This window comes from Triticum aestivum, chromosome 1B, assembly GCF_018294505.1.
Source record: "Triticum aestivum cultivar Chinese Spring chromosome 1B, IWGSC CS RefSeq v2.1, whole genome shotgun sequence".
In the NCBI taxonomy this organism is placed as follows: Eukaryota; Viridiplantae; Streptophyta; class Magnoliopsida; order Poales; family Poaceae; genus Triticum; species Triticum aestivum.
In genome coordinates, this window is record NC_057795.1 from 52,109,873 (window position 1) to 52,131,674 (window position 21,802).

Genomic DNA, 21,802 nt, shown 5'->3' on the forward strand with positions numbered 1-21,802 from the left:
GTGTTAATCATATATAGATATGAATATTGGTGTTAAATCACATGGCGATGTGAACTAGATTATTGACTCTAGTGCAAGTGGGAGACTGAAGGAAATATGCCCTAGAGGCAATAATAAAGTTATTATTTATTTCCTTATATCATGATAAATGTTTATTATTCATGCTAGAATTGTATTAACCGGAAACATGATACATGTGTGAATACATAGACAAACATATAGTCACTAGTATGCCTCTACTTGACTAGCTCATTAATCAAAGATGGTTATGTTTCCTAACCATAGACATGTGTTGTCATTTGATTAATGGGATCACATCATTAGGAGAATGATGTGATTGACATGACCCATTCTGTTAGCCTAGCACTTGATCGTTTAGTATGTCGCTATTGCTTTCTTCATGACTTATACATGTTCCTGTAACTATGAGATTATGCAACCCCCGTTTACCGGAGGAACACTTTGTGTGCTACCAAACGTCACAACATAACTGGGTGATTATAAAGGTGCTCTACAGGTGTCTCCAAAGGTATATGTTGAGTTGGCATAATTCGAGATTAGGTTTTGTCACTCCGATTGTCGGAGAGGTATCTCTGGGCCCTCTTGGTAATACACATCACTGAAGCCTTGCAAGCATTGTAACTAATGAGCTAGTTATGAAATGATGTATTATGGAACGAGTAAAGAGACTTGCTGGTAACGAGATTGAACTAGGTATTGGATACCGACGATCGAATCTCGGGCAAGTAACATACCGATGACAAAGGGAACAACGTATGTTGTTATGCGGTTTGACCGATAAAGATCTTCGTAGAATATGTAGGAACCAATATGGACATCCAGGTTCCGCTATTGGTTATTGACCGAGAATAGTTCTAGGTCATGTCTACATAGTTCTCGAACCCGTAGGGTCCGTACGCTTAACGTTACGATGATAGTTTTATTATGAGTTTATAAGTTTTGATGTACCGAAGTTTGTTCGGAGTCCCGGATGTGATCACGGACATGACGAGGAGTCTCGAAATGGTCGAGACATAAAGATTGATATATTGGACGGATATATTTGGATACCGGAAAGGTTCCGGATGAGATTGGGAATATACCGGAGCTCCGGGAGGTTACCGGAACCCCCCGGTAAGTATATGGGCCTTATTGGGCCTTAGTGGAAAGGAGGGAGAAGGAGCAAAGGAGGCGGCGTGCCCCCCCCCCAAGCCCAATCTGAATTGGGAGGGGGGCCGGCCCCCCCTTTCCTTCTTCCCTCCCCTCTCTTCCTTCCCTCTCCTACTCCTAATAGGAAAGGGGGGGGGGCAAACCTACCTGGAGTAGGATTGCCCCCCCTAGGGCGCGCCTCTCCCCTTGGCCGGCCCCCTCCTCCTCTCCCCCTTTATATACGGGGGAAGGGGGCACCCCTAGGAGACACAAGTTGATCTACGGATCGTTCCTTAGCCGTGTGCGGTGCCCCCATCCACCATATTCCACCTCGGTCATATCGTCGCGGAGTTTAGGCGAAGCCCTGCGCCGGTAGAGCATCATCATCGTCACCACACCGTCGTGCTGACGGAACTCATCCCCGACGCTTTGCTGGATCGGAGCCCGGAGATCGTCATCAAGCTGAACGTGTGCTGAACTCGGAGGTGCCGTACGTTCGGTACTTGGATCGGTCGGATCGTGAAGACGTACGACTACATCAACCGCGTTGTCATAACGCTTCCGCTTACGATCTACGAGGGTACGTGGACAATACTCTCCTCTCTCGTTGCTATGCCATCACCATGATCTTGCGTGTGCGTAGGAAATTTTTTGAAATTACTACGTTCCCGAACACCGTCTGCTCCGGCGTCTAGCAGCACAACCAGAGGCGGGAGGCAATACAGATACGGTCCACCTCTCAAGCCTCTAGAGAAGTTACCGTACGAGAGGACCGAGGAGGAAAACGATATGATCGTGCGGACCCACGTGAAGGAGTTCTTTGAAGGGGTGAAAGCAAAGAGACATCCACCTCCGGAGGAGAAGGTAGATCCGGTGAAAGCAAAGCGCACTCTCGATGCCCTGAGAAAACCGGCAAAGTCTCCGCCGAGAACCAACTATGAGCGAATTACTAAACAGACATATCTCCAAGCGGAGCGGTCGGGAAGTACTGTCAGACATCTAAGGTCAAGAGAACGAGCAGCTGCGAAAAAAATTGACCAGCTTGGCGAACAAGCAAACCAATCGTGCCCCCCGCTCAATGTGTCTAGCGGCAACATCGTCGCTAATGCTTCGGGGACGGTGGCCGGTTATGGCAATCTTGAAGATTACCTGCCTGACGATCAACTTCCTGATTTCTTGGAGGTGGACGAACACAGATACGAGTACGGGAAGCCTCTCGTCAAAGATGAAAAATCTCTGACAACAATGATGCGAAGATTCCATAGTTGGTACATGAAAACCTGCAGAGAGTCTGAGGGGATGAATAGTTTGTATCTGAACATTAAAGAGGAGCACGACCTCGTTTCAAGTGATCTGTTGTGTGTTCCATTTGATGAGTTCTTCGCGTTCTTCAATCAAAAGGCCCTCGATAAATTAATGGTCTTTTGCTACTGCCTGTAAGTACTATTTCTGTCATTAAGTCTTTATATATAGCTCGGCTCTTTCATTGCATGTATTTATAATTAATTATCCTCAATATATTATGCAGATTGAAGATCGTCGAGTGCAAAAAACAAGAAATTTATGATATTGGGTTCATTAACACAAATTAAGGACTGAATAACCGCACCTTAACCGAGCTCCCACAGTGATTTGCATTTTCGGCCGTCCGTTTTCCTGATCTGGGACTTCTTGGCCGTCTAATTTCGTGCGTGTGGCGATCTGTTCCGCAATCTGTGCCAACTGGCCCGGCTGTCCTGTGGGCTGCTGCTACAGGGGCCGAAACAAGCTCCTGTGGTGCATTGGGCCTTGGGCGAGCCGGCAGCCCATTCAAGGAGGGAGAGCGACCGCGTCTGCTTTACTCGCGAACCCAACCGAAAAAACTAGCGAACCCTACTCGAGTCCCGATCGAGGCTGAGGGGAATGAGAGCGCATCCATCCGGAATCGAGCCGCAGAGAGGGGTGGCCGGTTCCATCCATCGAAGACCGCCAGTGTGCGTCCGTCCACCTGAGGTCAGGGATGGGATCGAGTCCATCCGGTCGATCCCTGGGTTTGCACCGATGCGACGGACCCGGTCCGTTCAGTTGCATAGACGCGAGTTGCGCGACGGGATTGGGTGTGGCGATGAACAGCCGTGAAGTTCAATCGTGAAGGATGATTGATTGAGAGGTTAATCAGCCATCAATTCCAATCGATGCTCCGGGTAGGTCAGTTTCATCGCATATTCATATTCATGCCAATTGATTGATTGGGACCTATCGCAGACGGGATTGGGTATTCATGTTTCCGTATATTCATGCGGGCCTATAAAATCCCAACCTTGCCTCTGTTCCTTTCGACTCTGCTCATTTTCACAATCTATTCTCTAGCACAGAAGTGATAGGTGATGCTTAGGTCTCCAGCCGTTCCAAATCTCCCTCTTTGCTGCCTCTACTCTCACTGAATTCTTACTGTTCTTTCTTTAAAACAAACGCAGGTTCGACGTGTTACAGATTTCAGCCCGCTCTGCTTGGCTAGAAGCTGATGCCCAGGTTCCAATTCTCAATAGTTGTCTACATATACTGATGTGTTCTTTGCCTAAATTATAATTTGAAATTATTGCAGCTTCTTTCCAAGTAGAAATTTGATCTATGTACTGCTTGGTTTCTTTCGTTCTTCCAGCTGAATTTGTCGGCTAATGGACATGTCAGTATCAGTTTCCTCTTTAATTATGCCTCATCTCAAAAACTGTACACTTGGATTTCATGGGAGAAGCGAAGCAGCCCTGGCTATGGCTGTTGGGTGATCTGCCGGGTTGAAAGAGGCGATGAATCATCAGTTCTTGGAAGTGTTAAAGACAACTGATGTGCGTTGCCGTTCGCCTGTATCGTTTAATGGAGATATACATTGTTATTTTCCTGACCTGCAGCTGCTTGACTTCATGCGCCTGAATATGTAACTTCTGCCCGTCCTTCTCTTACTGTAGCAGCTATGTTTCACGGTTGTATTGCCAACTTTCTTTATTTTCTCTTTCCCCTACGATTCCCTCTTCCACTCAGCAATTCTTTTTTGCTAATGTCTTTCCAAACTCAGTTTGTGCAGGGGTTTGTCAATCCTGGGTCTGGTCAACTATTTGATTCAGACAGATCATGGAGGCTGGTTCTCATATTTTGCTTGGTGAATTCTTCAATGCACAATTTGCCATGGCTGCTGATCAGACAATTAGTTCACTTGCAGGACTGCCACACCTCACCTCTTTATGCAAATATAATCCAACATAGTCTATTTCTGTCATGTGCTTCATCCAAATGCTAACTGAACTTCAACATAAACCAGTTACTTGTTTTGTTGTCTAAAGTTATTTCAGACTTAGAACATTTTGGTGTTTAGAGGTAGCTTTTCTGTACAAAGTTGTCGTGCTGCTATAATACTAACATGTCACAAATTGTCAGGAGATATTTAGATAGAACTGATTGAGTTAACAAGTTTATCATGATGTAATATATGCATTGTGATACATTCTGCTATACTGGTTCGATGCTTGATTTGTCAGTGTCGTTTCATATTCCGAGGAAGTCTCATTCTTTGAGGGAGAACCTGATTGATGGTGAACCTAGGGACTTGGAAGTTTGCTTTGCCCATTGGTTGAGATTTAACGTATGAATAAGACTAACTTATTTTACAACAGCACATGACCACTTCTCAACAGAAGGCAAACTACTTACATACAATAATTATAATCTCACTGATATGTCTGTCTCTTTTATTAATTTAAATAATTGGCATTACTAGCATATTTATCAATTTGTAAAACAGAATAATCATTTCTTTAATTGTTCATCTTTTTTATTAACTGTTAGTATATATGTAATGCTCACTCTGCTTTTGCAGGCCCCTCGAGTCATTTCAGTCCTACAGTGTTCAAAAAATATGTGTAAAGTGTAAACAGATTGATGGCTTAAGTAGACCTGAAAAGTTCAAGGAAGCTATCCTTATATATTTAGAATTCCATCTATGCATACATCAGAATAACTATGTACTGGACCATCTACGATATTCATAATCCGTGTCCTAAGACAACAAGCTATACCATGATTATCTAAGCTTGCATTGTGTTGCCAGTCTTATTTGCAGATGGATGTTCCTACGAATTTGCCCCTTGTTATACAAGCTGCACACAGAAAGTATTTATTTATTATTTCATATGTTCACTTCTAAAAAGTATGTAAAATTCATATTCATATACTTATCTACTGCTAAAAGACAACTACTGCTACAATAGCACAATAATTTTCCGCTCTTCTATGTGGATTATGGATATCTATGTAAATAAATCTTTACGACTATTTGTGCATGATTATACCATGTCTGTTCTTCTAATAGCTTAATGTCATTCCCTTCAATACACCACTGCCACCATGGCCAGTCCACCGAAAGGATGTGGAATAGGAAAATAACATCACAAATTAAATGTATGTAAATAGCCTAATGGAGTAATCGTTTTATGGTAAAATACACTAATGCTGAATCAGAGAGGAAGATGGTATATTATTATTGTTGTTTTGTGAGAGTTTAACAAGGAGTTTATAACTCCTTTACTCCACCATAATAACCTATTTTCCAAATTATAATAATCACTTCAACAAGGGAAAGTGGAGCGGAATTTTTCCATTGTCCAAGGGATGCGATCAATGCAGACCGTGATGGACAACGCCCATTATTTGATGACTATAAAACTAGCAATGATGTATTAACAAGAAAATCACCTTAATAAACAAAATAGATGGGTTAACAACAAATGTATATTCCACCTAAAGTCAATTTAACTTGAAAATAAATGTATCCACATACTAAGTTCAATGTTTAATATTTGTCATCAAAATAGACGGGCGCAGCAACGCGCGCCATCAATGATCTAGTATCATAGATGAATTTCTGGTTAAAAAGCATGTCAAAGAGATCGAGGACAACTTGCTACGATCGTTGATCAAAAATCAAAACAAAGATACCATACTCTTTCCTTACAACGACAAGTGAGTGTTATTGTCGTGTGCATATTTGGTTTCCCTTATTACTCGAGCGAGGTTATAGTAATGTAATTGATGAGTTATGCATGCGTGCGCAGGTACCACTATGTTCTTCTAGAGATTAAGCTTGAGCGGGGACTAGTAACCGTCTTAGACTCGAGACGGAAAGATCCCGAAACCTATGCAGACATGACTGAATTGCTCAATAAGTAAGTTTAATCGATCATTATCGCACTATATCGGCAACTTTTTGTTCATTTCCTGATATCTCAAGTAATAATAATTATTTTCTTTGTCTTGCAGGGTTTGGAAACAGTTCACCGCAGAAGCTCCGGGACTGCTGAAGGAGCTGCGATATACATACCCGAAAGTAAGTATTACTGGCTAGCTAGTTGCGCGCATCTCCTGTTGATTCTATAGCTATACTTTCATCAATGCCATTTATAATGCTTCATTATCAGTTTGATTGACCTCTATTTTTTGTAAAGTGCTTGTGGCAGGAACAAAGGAATGATTTCTGTGGATACTACATGTGCGAGTTCATCCACAACGCGACTTTGAAAAACAAGCGGGGCTACTCTAAAAGACAATATGAAGTGCGTAAGCAATAATATTCACAATTTCATTTTATTACACCATCATTTCTGTTGAGTTTCATTCATATATATGTATTAGTTAACCCCCTTCTTCAAATTAGACGTGGCAGATGCAGAATGAACTCCTAGAACCAGATCGCATGAAAGCAATTCAAGAGGAATTGGCGAAATTCTTTCTTGACCACGTCATCAATAAAGCCGAAGAATACCATGTGGACATTGATTTCAATTGCTAGGGGATTGTAATTAAGAGATCTTATACATATTGTACATGTATGTAGCCAGTAGCGTCGGATACATGATACGAAAACTTGTTGTTTGACCAATCTCTCGGAGAAGGAGAGGTCGATCGATCACTTCTCTTGGTATGCATGACGAACTTCTGTACTCAATGGTTCTCTCGATCACTTATGTATATTGTACGTAGCATCGACCAAGCACGGACATAAGAGAGGACACTTCTCTCTATTAATTAGCTAGCTAATACAATATATGAAACACCTAAATTAACCCCCCAAAACCCCCAACCCTCCTCCTTTCAAAAAAACAAAAACCCCAGCCACTGGAATGCTGACGCGTGGATGCCTTTTGATCCTGGTTGGTGCCACCAACCGGGACCAAAGGCCCCCTGACTGGGCTCGGCGCACAGGGCCACGTGGAGGCACATTGGTCCTGGTTCATGTTTGAACCGGGACTAATGGGTGGAGGTATTAGTAACGACCCATTAGTCCCGGTTCATGAACCGGGACTAAAGGCCCTTACGAACCGGGACTATTAGGTGTTTTTCTACTAGTGTATGGATATTCCGCGAAACAAAAAACATGCAACAAACAGAAATTGACACTGTGCACTGGATCAATATGTTAGTCACACAAATAGTAAAAACAATTGCCAAAAGTATATGAATGTTATAGAATAATGGCATGAAACAATCAAAAATTATAGATACGACGGAGACGTATCAGACGATGGCGACGAAGGAGGCGGGCAAGGGTTTGTTGTTGGAATGGGAGAGGATGGCCAATGTGCCACCGACCAACATGCCAGGGGGGTAGGCGGGCCCGTGCGCGTCCGTCGCGTGTCCACGCCGACGCAAATCCGGCTAAAAATGGGCCGGGAATTGGCCAGCAGGCAGACGAAAAGTGGACGAGCGTCGTTTGGGTCGGCGTGTTGGGCCGACTTTTCTGTCCACACCGGCCCAAACGGACGCGCGCTGACGAAATGGGTCGCCACGTGGAGTTGCTCATAGCACGGCAACTTCCCGACTGTCTGCCACAACAAGGTTTGCCCGGATCTGATGAGGGAGGGGTGATGACGGCGGCGCGTTTTCGACTCGCTCCATTGCTTGTAATCATCGCTAGGTGGTCCACGAACATGATTATAATTTTTATTATCTCTGTTATTTTTTACTGTCATGAATGAAGATGAATAGATTGAAAGTTTGTCGAGAAAAGAAACATTCTAATGTCAGGTGACGCGCAGCAAGCTGTGACCCAAATTTGATACATGAGTAGTTCACCCGGTCATACTAGGCGCACACATGTACGTAGGGAGGGGCGCACATCGACACATGCATGTACTCGGACGGTGCCAAAAAAAAAAAAGAACATGCATGTAGGACAGGGCGCGTGACACACGAGAAAAGAAGCTGATAGGCGGGGCTAGATTTTGTGATGGATTAACATGTACGACCGTTATAGAAGGCTGCCCGTAATGGGACTACCTTTGTCCGGGTTTATTGGTCCTCATTGTATTTCGTGCCAAATTTTGATTATAGGTTAAATTAATAAAATATTTATGCATGTCACTAAACATTATATTTTTGAAAACTATGTTCAAATACAAATTCAATAAGATAATTTTTCCTGGCATGCATTAACATTTTGTTAGTTAAACCTTTAGTCAAAATTTGGCACAAACTATAAAGGGGACCTATAAACCAGGACAGAGATAGTATCATGTATATCAAAGCAATGTTGATGAGGTGGCATAGAATTAAATGAAGAAAGAGATGGTTGAGTATCATATAATGATACCGTATCATATTAAATGACGTGCTACTTTGTGTCATGCATGATAATAAATATAGTTATCTATCATACCAACATGTGATACTAGGCATTACGGCTGTAGTATCATACACTAGTATCATATGCATGACACTAATACATGATACTCTCCACTACAACCAGCCGAAGACAGCAGCATGCCACGCGATCAACTTGTAACTAAAATTTGACAAACACATGTACATCCGTTACGTGTATATGATACTCTTCATTACTTTAGTTTGTGATTTATTTGTCAATAATAATATGATTGCGTAAATAAATGTTCATCAAATTCTGCACATGAATTACCTTGTATTTTTATTAAAGTTTGGTAAGTAAATTAAAATGAAATTGGTTCAGAAGGTAAATAAATTAAGGTGATTGATTATCATATAAATAAAAAATTGGATAAAGAGGTGGTGGGAAGAAAGATGAAATGAGAATCTTACGTTCTTTTTAAATAATATAGAGATTTACACACATAACTCTATTTCTAATTTAAGTATTTCTATGGCCCCTTTTGAACTCTTATAGTCTTGTGTGCATTTCTGGCCTCTTGGGTATACATTATAATTCGTTTTAACGTTCTTGAAGAGGTAAGACGTCTTGTAGTTTGACGTGTCTTCAGTCTGAAAAGTCAAACCAACGGCGAATGCGTCCTTCTACTCCCGAGTTTAGTGAACAGTAAAAACCATTTTTTAAGTCTATTTTTTATGATAAAAAATGACAAAAGTTTCAAGAGCTTGCAAAAATTTGTCATGGAATCACATTTTAAGGCGTGGCAAAAAAGAGAGAGACAAATTCAGTGCTTCAAAGTGCTTTTGGAGAGTACCAATCTAGTCGGTTGTGCGTCCACACAACCTTTCCGACTAGAGACAGTCATCATACAATGCATAGTCCCACAAACAAGTCACGTACTTATTGATACACATCATTCATAATGTTCAAGGACTATCTTTATTCATAAACACATACTCCCCCCGTTCCTAAATACTTGTCTTTCTAGACATTTCAAATGACTACTACATACGGATGTATGTAGACATATTTTAGAGTGTAGATTCACTCATTTTGCTCCGTATGTAGTCACTTGTTGAAATGCCTAGAAAGACAAGTATTTAGGAACGGAGGGAGTAGTAAATATGATCATACATTATTGCCTCTAGGACATATCTCCAACATGCTCCTTGCCAGCGAAGATCAGTGTCCGCCTGGCAGAGGAAGCGGCGGTTGGCCTCCACCTCCGCCTCCAACTGGATGGAGTCGATGTTGGCTTGATGCTCCGCCGCCTCCTCAGCTTAGGCCACCTCGAATCCCGCCAGCGTGTCGGCCATGGCGAAGCCCGTAGCCGGAGGTGTCGGATCTGCATCCTCCTCCCCCACATCCTCCAGGACCGCATCCTCCTCGTCCAGCTCTGGCTCCTCCTCCGCCTACTCCTCCTCCTCCTCCTCCTCCTCCTCCTCATCCTCCAAGTCCTCTGGCTCCGACAAATCCGGAGGTAGGCTGGCTGCGATCGGGGCTTCGCGCTAGGGTTGGGCCGACACTGTATGGATTAAATAGTTCGACTTGGTCCCTTGGGTGGCACCTCCTCGAAAAATGGAGGAGGCGCCCATCGGACTGATTGTTTCCGCGTGTGTCTGTGATGGCTCTTGCGGTTAGTTCTACAAGGCGGGCACATCTGTGTGCGTTCGGGCGTTTGGGTAGGGGAAGTGCCGGTCAGCCCATGCGTTTGGGCCGGATTTGCCAGGTCCGGCTGGGTGACTGTTTTCTAGCCAGACAGTGACCTGGCAAGCCGTCCGGGCATTTGGAGCGGATATGAGGGATCCAATTGTCATTTAGGCTTTATTGATGATTGTTATTATACTAGGGTGACAAAAATAAATGGACATTATATATTGTGAAGAGGTGTGGTAGCTCCCAAGGCTGCGCCAAACAAGCGCGCGTGAGTGATTGAGGTGCTCTAAGAAACAACAATTTTCCCGAATATCCATTTTTGAGCCCAGTCTCATCTGCACCCGGTCAAGAAAAAAACTCACAAAAAATACAATTTTTTTCAAAAAAATTTGCATGGTAAATAATTTGGTGCATAAGGTGCGCTTCAAATTCAGATCATTTGGTCATATGAGTAGCTCTCAGAAAAAAAAAACAAATCAGGCAGAACAATACACGAACAGTAAATATTTTTACAGACCTGAAATTTAAGAAAGCATCTAATTTCCATCGAGGTAGCTAACATTATATACTACCTGTTTCCCACCACATTTATTCGCTTATATGCACACCAGACATGCATACATATATTCCACGGAAGAAACAACAAAGTACACCCAAAGCCAAGCTAGCCCTCAGATTCTCCTGCAGGCTATAGCCTGGAGGGGAGTAGCCATGGCCATCGTGATCCCAACCTTCTCCGACATATCCATACCACTTCCCTCCACCTCGCGTGGCAGCGTCCACTCAAAGCAGTGCAGCAGCGAGCCAAGCATGGCGTGGATCATCCTGGTTGCCATCGGCAGGCCGAGGCAGGTGCGCCTCCCGGCGCTGAACGGGACGAACCTGAAGTCCACCGCGCCCTGGAAACTCACCTCCTCCTGTCCGTCCTGCAGGAACCTCTCCGGGATGAACTTGTTCGGTTCCTGCCACACCTCAGCGTCGCGGTGGATCGCCCACACGTTCACCAGCACGGTGCTCCCCTTGGGGATGGTGTGGCCCTGTATCTTCACTGTGGCCTCGGCCTTGTTGGGCACCAGCGGCACCACCGCGTGCAGACGGAGCGTCTCTTTGACGACTGCTTGGAGATAGGGTAGCTGGTTGATGTCGGAGTATTCGACGTGCGTCTTCAAGCCGAGGACACTTTTGAGCTCTTGTTGTACTTTCGTCATGGTCTGTGGCTCCTGTAGTAACTCTGCCATTGCCCACTCAATTGTACCCGAGACAGTGTCGTTGGCCGCGAGAAATATGTCCTGAAATTTGCAAACTATATTATTTATTGCTGGAACACATTTTTACAACTATTTCCTCTTTATAATTGTCTATTAAAAATAACATATAAAAATTAATGATTACAATATTTACTAAAACTACAATGTTACGGAAGGCGGGATTTTTTTATGTTCCACACAAAAAATATGTAATGAGTGGCCATTACTTTATTCTATACGTAATGAGTGACCACTGCATGATGATGAAAGCAATATTATATCCTTATACAAAGTTATTCTATGGTACAACTTTTAAATTTAATATCGTGAGTACTTATTCTTACTTCATCCATAAACAACATCATTGAACTTTATATAATTTATTTACGATATTAAACTTTTAAATGTCAAACTTACTAATAATAATCTATTTGCTATAAAAGGAAAAAAAACCAATACTTGTCAAACTAATGTTGATGCGTAAAACTAATTTACTAGGACTATATATATAAAGGCCATATGACGTCCTTAGACGGAATTACTCTAATAGCACAACTTTCTGTTTAACATATCAACTGGCTGATTCATTATTCTTAACCCATATATTCGAACTTTATATGTTTCATTTACGAATATTAACATTTGAAACGTCTAACATATCAATAATAACATATTTTTACCAAAGTAAAAAAAGGAAGAATTAACTTAATAATACACAAAATTATAGCATGAAAATGGCATGTTGAATTTTCTATTAACATATATAATTAATGATAAAATATTTATAGGAATTATGCCTGTGTCTAAACTATAACTAAATTACTTGGATTATATATATGAAAGCAAATTATGTCCTCATAGAAAATTATTACTATAGTAACAAAAGTATTAATTAAAACTGGATGGGCTTATTGATATTTCATTCATTATGTTTAAACCGCATATTGACTTTATATGTTTAATTTCCGATATTGAGCATTTAAATGTCCAACGTACCAAAGATAACAATATCTTTTCTGATGTAAAAGAAAAACTAACAATACCAAAATAAGTAGCTTAAATTCGTGTTTTGAATTTTGGGAGGTAGTTTTGTGTCAGCTAGGTTAAAAAATGTACTATTTCAAAAAAAAAATGGGACCAACCCAAGGGCTAACCCTCGTTGGTTTTTTTTTTATAGAAGAAACTCCGCGAGCACCGCGCGTCCGAGCCAAGACTCGAACTCGGATAAGCTGGTAGCAACTCCAGCTGCCCAACCAACGGGTCGACACCCCGTCCTCTGCTGTATCAAAAGATTAGCAAATCAATCCGGAAAATGTCACGTGCACACATGTGGAAGTAGGTACGTACTTCCACTCTTTACATATAGTACTCACACTTAGGCGATTCGATTATGCACGTGTGTTTTGCAGCTTGCTTACCGTGAAAAAGGCCCTCATGAAATCCTGGTTAACAAGGCCGTCGTCGACGTCCTTGCCTCCTTGCTCCTCCGACATGTCGAGCATCACGTCCAGCAGGTCGTCCTTGCGCGCATCGCCGTCGCCGGCTTGCCGGGCGTCCCTCCGCTGGTCGATCTGTTGGTCGATGAGCTGGTAAACCCTTGCCACGTGTGTGGCGAAGCCGCGCCGCACGCGCTGGAGGTCGGCGGCCGCGAGCGCCGGGAAGAAGTCGGATATGTTGGGCCTGAGGGAGTGCGCCACGGCCTCCCGCGCGAAGCCGTGCAGCTCTCCGGACGTGGCCTCGTCCAGGCCGGCCGAGAACATGGCGCGCCACTGCAGGTCCATCATGGACGCGAACGCCGCGTGGCCGACCTCCACGGGCGCGCCGGACGTCGCCAGCTCCGACACGCGGCGGAGCATGCCGAAGACGGCGTCCTGGAGCAGCGGCCGCAGCGCGTCCCCATCGAGCCGCCGGGGCGACAGCAGGTGCTCGGCGCCGATCCTCCGCAGCGCGCGCCACCTGCGGCGCGGCGGCAGGACGAACACCGAGTTGGCGGAGTGCCCCATGCCGTTCCACGCGTCCGGCGGGTTGCGGCCGGACAACACGGTGTTGTGCGTCTGGAGGACCTCCCGGGCCGTGGCCGCGGAGGAGGCGACGATGACGACCACCGTGCCCAGCCGAAGCGTCATCAAAGGGCCGTACCGTTCCGCGAGGTGGGCGAGGGAGCGGTGCGGGAGCTTGCCTACGACGTCGAGGAGGTTGCCGATGACCGGAAGCGGCGTTGGCCCAGGTGGGAGACGGCGCCGGACGTCGGTGAGCAGCTGGAAAGCATAAGAAATGAAGAGCGTGAAGAGAAGCGAGGACATGAACACTAGGAAGAAGGCCATCTTGGAATAATAGTTTATGTTGTTTCCAGTAAGCAGCCTCTCTACGTGTATTTATAGAGAGCCATACCGAGTAAGGCTAATGTGTTAATCACGTGGTGCTGCCGTACGTGATACTGATGTCACATGGTGAGAGCTTAGATGACATGGCTCATTGTTGGCCGTGATCACCGTTGCTGTCGCCCAAAAAATCTGTATCAGTTTATTTTTGGACCAAGAAATTGTTATGCTTGCAAACTAAATTTGATATCATCATACTAATATAATTTTTTTAACACAGTATAGCCGCAAGCGCTCGTATATAAGTGCATACACTCATCCCTATGAATACACATGCAAACCCTACCCCTATAAACATCTTCAAGAGACTGAGTCGATATATCATTTTAAGATTAACGAAGCCACCACATGCGCCTCGTAGTCGACACGAACATCTCCTTCCACTGAACGCACATCGTCGAAAATTCTGCAACAATAATGCGAGCATCAAGTTTTGAATCCTGGTGGGTTAGAGATATCACTGTCCTTCTAACAATGGTTCACCAAATTGAGATGAAAAAGTCAGATTTGACATGCTTAATTAGTTTTTTAGCTTCTTTTTTCTGGACAGTTGATAGCTTTAATAATTTGAAGTTGTATCGCTTGCCTTTTTATAAAAGAAAGATATGGCTCAGTATCACCTGTTGCTGTCGCTTCTTGAGTGTAACCTACAACAAGCCAGGTGTGTTTAAAGGAAACCGTGAATGACAATTTTTTGTTTTATCTGACGGTGTGAACAATCGGCAATTTGTTCAAGCTAAGGTAAGAATCACACTCCACGCGTTGGTCGAAAGAATCACATTCCATACATCTAACAACTGAAATGACCAGCGAATAAAGGCAAGCATGCATGCATGCACTGTCTCTTAGAAGAACAGTAGTACTGTACAAGAATAAAGGTTTTGTCTCAGCAGCGGGGAACCTTATCATTGCAGCAAAGCGTGGCCTGCCATATAAAAGTATGGCTAAGAAATGACCCGGCCCATTTCACCCGTTCTTTCTCCGTTGACGACAGACATTGACCCAGCTGGCCGTCCACCATACGTCTCCTCCATTGGACAGGCTCTCACATTCTGCTTTGAAGGGTGATTGTATGTTCATCTAGCAAGAAAAGGCAAGTGATTGTATATTTTTTTTCTATGTTCATCCCACAACGAAAGCAAAGCAAATGTATTTGTGGAATTGTACTTGTACATTTATCTTCTTGTCTTGCGCCTTGTCTTTAGTGACTTGAATAAATATTGGAATTGAAATCTGAGTTGTTAAGTTTTGAGTAAGGCATTTTGGAGATCAAGCTCCATGGAAGCCTTAATTTTGTAAAAAAAAAATCAAAAATCAAACATTTAAGTTTCAAAAATTTCTAAAAATAATACACATGTATACAAGGATGTAACGTCTATGTGTGTAAAATTTCAGGATGAAATACCTTGAATTGTGAGCAGCACAAAAAATCGAATCATGGACTTTGAGAATGAACTGTACATATGCTAAAAAGGCCCGGATTTTTTTTGTTGTAGCTCTAATTTTAACGCATTTCGACCTGAAAATTTTCACTCATGTACATTAGCCTCTAGGTGTATGTGTATCCTTTTTTCAGAATGTTTCTACACCAGAAAGTTTGATTTTTGAAGTTTCATATTAAGGTCTACATGGGCTCGGTCTCTATTTGGCATTTTCGGCATATAATCCACTAATACAAGGGTGAAAATATAACTAATAAATTTTATTAGAGATACACGACGTACATTCTCACGGAAAAAACACTCGGCTATCCGCTCGATTATCTCTTTATTAATAGATCACTTTGTAGTTAGGAATATGCCAACGATTGAATTTAGACTTTAGAAGTTTCTATAAACTTTCTATCATAAACTATAAACAGATATTAATGTATTAATTTAAAAACATCCGTTGATATATTTGTCGGCCCATACATTTTAGAGAAATTTTTCTAAGAAAATTTCCGATCTATTCATCAACTGTCAAGGTAGTACAAGGAACACTAGAAGTAAGAATTACATCCAGGTAACAGTGGTGGCGATGAAAGTAAGTGGCAACGTATGATGAACAAAGTGGATGATGGTGTATGCGGATGCGTCGTGAACGAGCGTGACTAGAACTCGAAACTCTAAAAGTTTAGACACTAAAACCAGCAACTCGACACACGATGCAACAAAAAATTCAACAATGCAAAAACTAAGTGATAATAGCCAAAGGCTAAGACTATTTGGGACACGGGTGATCTAATCTATTTATTTATTTATTGCTTTTTAGTGTACTATAGGTATGAAGAACAGATGCAATCTAGACTATGAAAAACTGGAAAATCTCACCGAGCAACCTGAAAACAGAAACCACTTGATAGAGGCAAAGGGGCTCGATCTTTCGATGAGATAATAACTATCGATTTGGTGGAGACGACTTTGACGATCCGACTACAAACATGCACAACGTTGCGCCTTAGCATTCGCTAAACCAAGTCTGAGAGGTTATTGACCACGCGGGAGCACGATCAACCTGACCACGAAGGCCTATTCATGCATGCCATCGAAGAACAAGCAAGAATATGGTAAAGCAATCTGAATATTGCAAATATATATGAAGTGTTGATAAAAGTGGGGTTTCATAAGCGATCTTAGTCTGGTCGTTGGACACGAACGAAGTACACGAAGTTGCAGCGATGGCTAACTTTTAACTAAATAAAACCCGCGTCTAAACGATGCCTTAAGGGTTGTATTTATAGGGAAAAGAGAGGGGATTCCGTCCATCCTTGGCAAGGTGGGACTAAAACACCTCCTAAGTCGTTTCCCCTACAATATGAACTCTAAAAATATATTACATGGGCCTTGCCTAAAATAAGGTGGCGCAACACCAATAATAAGCTATGGATGAAATTTATGAAATGCCATCTTATAAATTCCGTCCATCTTCTTGTATGTCATCATGGTGGCTTCAAAGTCCGGAAATCTCCACTTGAACCTCCATTCTTGTTCTCTTTGCACGCACCTTCATCTCCGTGCTTGACCATGCTCCAATATTCATCCTTCTTGTGCGTGCTAGGCCCTTCAATTGCAAGCAACACAAATGCATCTAAGTTAGGCAGCATCATATTCTTATGAACACTAGAAACATTACCAAGAAACGTAAGTACCTGATAATTTAATTGGCGCATGCGAGCTCTAGAAATTGTTCCGAGAGGTAAAACAGCAGGGGATATGGGTGTAACTGTGATAGCCATGTCCTCATCACTTCGCCTCGTCTTCTTGAGCATCGCACAAACTCAAACAAAACTCCAAAACACACCTAAAAATGGAACCTTCCCACCGGCAAGGGTTGGATCCACCGCGCCTCCATGATCCAAGGACTGTAGGAGATGAGGTAGACCGGTGGCATCACCGGCGAGAGGCAAGAAAACCCTAACTGAGAGGTCACAGGAGGCAGGAGGAAGGGGCGTACCTTAGTTCCATTTTAGAGATATCTACCAAGATATTTAAGGTTATTAAAAAATATATATATGAACTCTCTCTCTCTCTCACACACACACACACACACACAAATATATATACATAAACACCATACAACAATGCAATTATCAGAACTTAATGCAAGGCGCCCTGTAATTTTGCTATGCCTTTTCCCCTTTTGTCTTCAAGCATAATTCTTTTTCAAGATTTTGCTAAAGGATAACATGAAAGAGGAGAAAACTAGCACGCATTTTAAACAAATACAAAATAAATTTAGCACAACATGAGTATTTATTTTCCATGATTACATTACATATGTATAACAAAAGTATTATAATTAATAGTTTAAAACACTATTAACTACACTAATTTTGAAATCAAAAATATATTTCTGTTTACAATGTTTCAAGATAAAATAGGTTAGAAAAAGTATAAAAGTTTTGTGCAAATTATGATTATTATAACGGGTTTGGACTAGCTTTGCATCAAGGAAGAGATTTTTAATCAGGTGAGCAATCTCAACGGTTTGTCCAAATTCTTTTGGACTATAATAAAAATCCAGTCAAATGTGTAATATTCAAATCAAGCGTATCAATCCCACAAAGTCCTTAAAACGGTATTTACCTCTTACAGAGTTTTATTGCAAAGTGTCTGCATGTTATTTGTGATCCAAGTAAAATTGTAGTTAATGTGAAAATACCACGTCTATAATTAATAGTAAGGCATGTATTTGTTAGGCATCTTACTTTACCTGCAAGATGGGCCACGTCGGTGTCATCCTTTTGAGCATTGCTCCGTGTCCTCTAGCTATAAAAATTCTTCGGGGGATCCGAATAGAAGGGCGGAAGCACAGGCCGCGTTGGGTCATGCAGTGGTACGTTGGCCTTATAGAACCATTCAGTTGTCCACGTGCTACTTTCTTTAGGGTTGCCGGTTGGATAGCCGGTCCCAGCAATTCTGCATACTTCGGCCGCCCCTACCTCATGTAGCTTCCCACCTAGGGAACAAGGAATAACATAGAAATATCGCCTCCACAGCCCAAACCGGGCCTCGCATCCGAGGTACATTTTGCGAAGGGAAACATAGCCCGCGATGTGCAAAATCGAATTGGGCGTCAGATGGCGGAGTTGGATCCCATAGACTTGAGCAGCCCGCGAAGGAAGGGGTGGATTGGAAATCCTAGCCCACAGAGGAGGAAAGGGACGAAGCATACCCGTTCGTCTCCATGAGGGACGGGGTGGCTATCGGCGTGCGTCTGCCCGTCCATGGATACTAACCCCCGACGAGTGGAGGCCAGATCAGGATCCGAAAGATACCCTTGGATCGAGAGGCGGCTCAGTTGAAGACGCGTGATGGAGCAGCTCCCCCAATCGCCTTCGAGGGGGTCGTGTGCGTGCTTGGAACAGCCATCTTCGTTCGCCATTATGAGAACTCCTCAAGCTTGACTTTGGGGAAGAAGGATGATGGTGAGTTGTGGAAAGGAATGGCCAAAAACGTGCTTGAACATGGATTTGGGCCAGGAACCGGTTATATAAAGATAAGGAAAGCGATATGTCCGGTCGTAAAGATGGTGTGATTCCCCAAATGTGCAGCCCTCAAGGCAGCGCGTGGTGCGCCCAGGCCAAAAGGAGCTCGGTATCCGAGGTAGAGGATGACGGAGACAGGAACTTGTCTGCTAAGCCGAAGATCGCCCGGCCGAAGACATGTCCCGATGAAGATTGACAACCTCGGCTTCAAAGACAAGTTCGGAGGCTACTGAGGGTGTCCTGGACCAGGGGATCCTAGCCTAGCTGGAGTAATGTGTGGGCCGGACCGCCAGCCCATTAAGGAGGAAGGACTCCAGAGGCCCTCAAAGTGTGGCAACCGAAGACTTGGCGTGTACTTCAAGCATGTATGATTATCTTCGGCATGTAAATTCTTAGATGGCGATCGACCATGTGTAACCCTAGATACCCCTTGTGCCTATATAAGCCAGAGGGTTTAGTCTGTAGAGACCCATTCATATACACATTCATCACACCCCTAGAGTTTAGACCACAACTTACGATCTCGAGGTAGATCAACTCTGTACTTCGATACATCCATAATATAAGCAAGAGCGGGACATAGGGTTTTACCTCCACGTAGATGACCCGAATCTGGGTAAACTCCGTGTGTGTTCTTCTCTTGTTTCCCGATCTAACAGCTCGGCCCCCCTACCCGAGAATTGCCAATTTTGACACCGACACTATTTTCCACAACATTTCATTGAAAATTGGTGTATAAAGCATTTTTGAATCATGGATTATATATCTAGCTTCCTGAATTATATAATGCAATTTGAAATAATGAATTACATATATTCACTAATAGAAAAAGTCTTATAGGTGGGCTCACATTAATAGTGATCACAGTCTAGCGCCTTTCATTGATAATCTGATAAATTAGCAGTGGCGGTGCAAAACCCCACTCGGCAGTGCTATTGTCTTATCAACGACGGATATTAGTTTGTGTCTGTCACTGATAACACTTGTCCAGATTTATCTTGGAACAACTGTTACCAGGGCGGCTCGGGCGAACCCTAGCCGCCGCCCACAACCCTCCTCCCTCATGCTCTCCGCGCCGCGTCTCACCTTCTACCCTCGCGTGAAGGCCTCCGGCTGTGGCGCAATTGCGCCCCTGGGCGCCTGGCATGGCGGCGGAGTTGGGATGCTGGGGCGGGGGGCCAGGGGATTCCGACGAAGGCTGTGCAGAAGTCCAGATCCAGCAGGTCTCTAACTGCGGTTTGATTTAAGATCCAACGGTTCAGGAGTTTTCTATCACGGTAGCACACAAGCGCGTGGAGCAGCTGATATTTTCCGCTTCTTGATGACGCTCTACTATCACCCGCAAAAAGAAAATGCAACCAAACTAGACACGTCCATCCGGCCGTCCGTGTGACGCCCGGGTTGGCCAGCCCTGGGCAGACCTCGTGAGCCCGACACGTCCCGGCCACGTGCTCCTCCACTGCGCTCTAGAAGCTCTTCACGTGTCCATCCGCGCATGCGCCGCAGTACTTGTAGCACTACTATAGTACCCGTTTCGTCTTGCCGATCTCGTCGCCATAGCATTCTCCACCGAACCGACGACATGGCGGACGCCAGGGACACAGCCGCCACCAGCACCGACGACCACCACAACGGCGGCCGCGCTGCAGCCGCACTGCCTGCGGCGAAAGGCGGCGCGACCATATCCATCACCATCGTCCTCCTCGTCCTCCTCGTGGCCTCCGTCGCGGCGTTCCTGATGTCGTCGCCATCGCCCCGGATGGAGGCACCGGGCGTGGGGGGTGGCAGCCGCTCCGGTGCCGAGCCGGTGGAGCAGGCCGTCGGCCACGGCGGCGTCCCGGGGTTCAACAGCCGTCTGGACGCGTTCCGCGCGTGGGCGAAGCTGACGTGGATGAAGCTTCAGCGGCCGCGCTCCGACGATCCTCGGTACGTATTATTATGTTCCTGATGTGCTCACTCGCTAGATGATCCTGAGTATGATGTGACCATGATGTGATTCTGTCGTGTCAAGGTATGATTCTGGTGGAAATGGTATCGCCGGCTCGGCGGCGGAGGCGACGAAGAAGAGCCTGGAGATGGGCAAAGAGACGGCGGAGCAGGCGGCGGCAACCGCCGCAGGGGTAGCCAAGGACACGGTGAAGGGGGTGGCCGCGCCCAACTCCGATGCAGAGCTTTGAACAGAGGTTTTACTGCATGCCGCCGTGTTCTGTTAGTTTTGCCCGTGTGAATGTGTACTCTACCGTAGTTGTTTGTACTATTACACTGGGCATTCTGGGTCCTTGTCTTTCTTTTTTGTAATGATTTGGGTGCCTGAGCACTCCACTCATCACCCGCGCAGAAGTTCCACATGTATATCGTACGACAGAAGTGCACAGACATGTGTTATGCGGCAAAATCACAATACTATAAAACTTGATCACAAGAAGAGAAACAAGTACATGCTCCATCTGTCCCACACTATAAAATCGTTTTTGAAGCTAACAATATAAGATCGTTTTTCAAGCTATATTGTTAGCTTGTATATTGTTTATTTTTTCGGAAAGGAGGATGCCCCGGCGTGTGCATCTGGAAGAGGAAGAACTTAGAAAGTAATACATCAATATGTTCAAATAAATATCTCGCACTAGTCCACTTGATGAAGGGGTGCAGAAATGTTGAGCTGAATACTCAAACCTGCCATCTAAGTCTAACATCTGAAGCCAAACACAAGAAACTGATCCGACACACTCATGTGTTCGCCGATCCATCT

At 44.1% G+C, this 21,802-nt stretch overlaps 2 protein-coding genes and 1 long non-coding RNA gene across 3 annotated transcripts; 2 read left to right on the top strand and 1 right to left on the bottom strand.

Annotated features, from left to right (window-relative positions):
* Positions 1–3,036: 3,036 nt before the first annotated feature.
* On the top strand, positions 3,037–5,171 carry LOC123086240 (uncharacterized). Its single transcript, XR_006440745.1, has 3 exons — positions 3,037–3,336; positions 3,606–3,660; positions 3,791–5,171. It is a non-coding gene; the product is annotated as an uncharacterized lncRNA (long non-coding RNA).
* A 5,686-nt stretch (positions 5,172–10,857) lies between these two features.
* On the bottom strand, positions 10,858–14,044 carry LOC123086247 (geraniol 8-hydroxylase). Its single transcript, XM_044507966.1, has 2 exons — positions 13,122–14,044; positions 10,858–11,745 (listed from the first exon to the last, which is right to left on the bottom strand). Exons 1-2 carry the CDS (start codon positions 14,025–14,027, stop codon positions 11,128–11,130), a joined length of 1,524 nt encoding a protein of 507 aa, XP_044363901.1. The 5' UTR covers positions 14,028–14,044; the 3' UTR covers positions 10,858–11,127.
* A 6,546-nt stretch (positions 14,045–20,590) lies between these two features.
* Positions 20,591–21,401, top strand: LOC123086253 (uncharacterized). The gene is made up of 2 exons (XM_044507970.1): positions 20,591–20,979; positions 21,065–21,401. The coding sequence occupies exons 1-2, from the start codon at positions 20,636–20,638 to the stop codon at positions 21,228–21,230; spliced, it is 510 nt and encodes a 169-aa protein (XP_044363905.1). The 5' UTR covers positions 20,591–20,635; the 3' UTR covers positions 21,231–21,401.
* Positions 21,402–21,802: the final 401 nt, after the last annotated feature.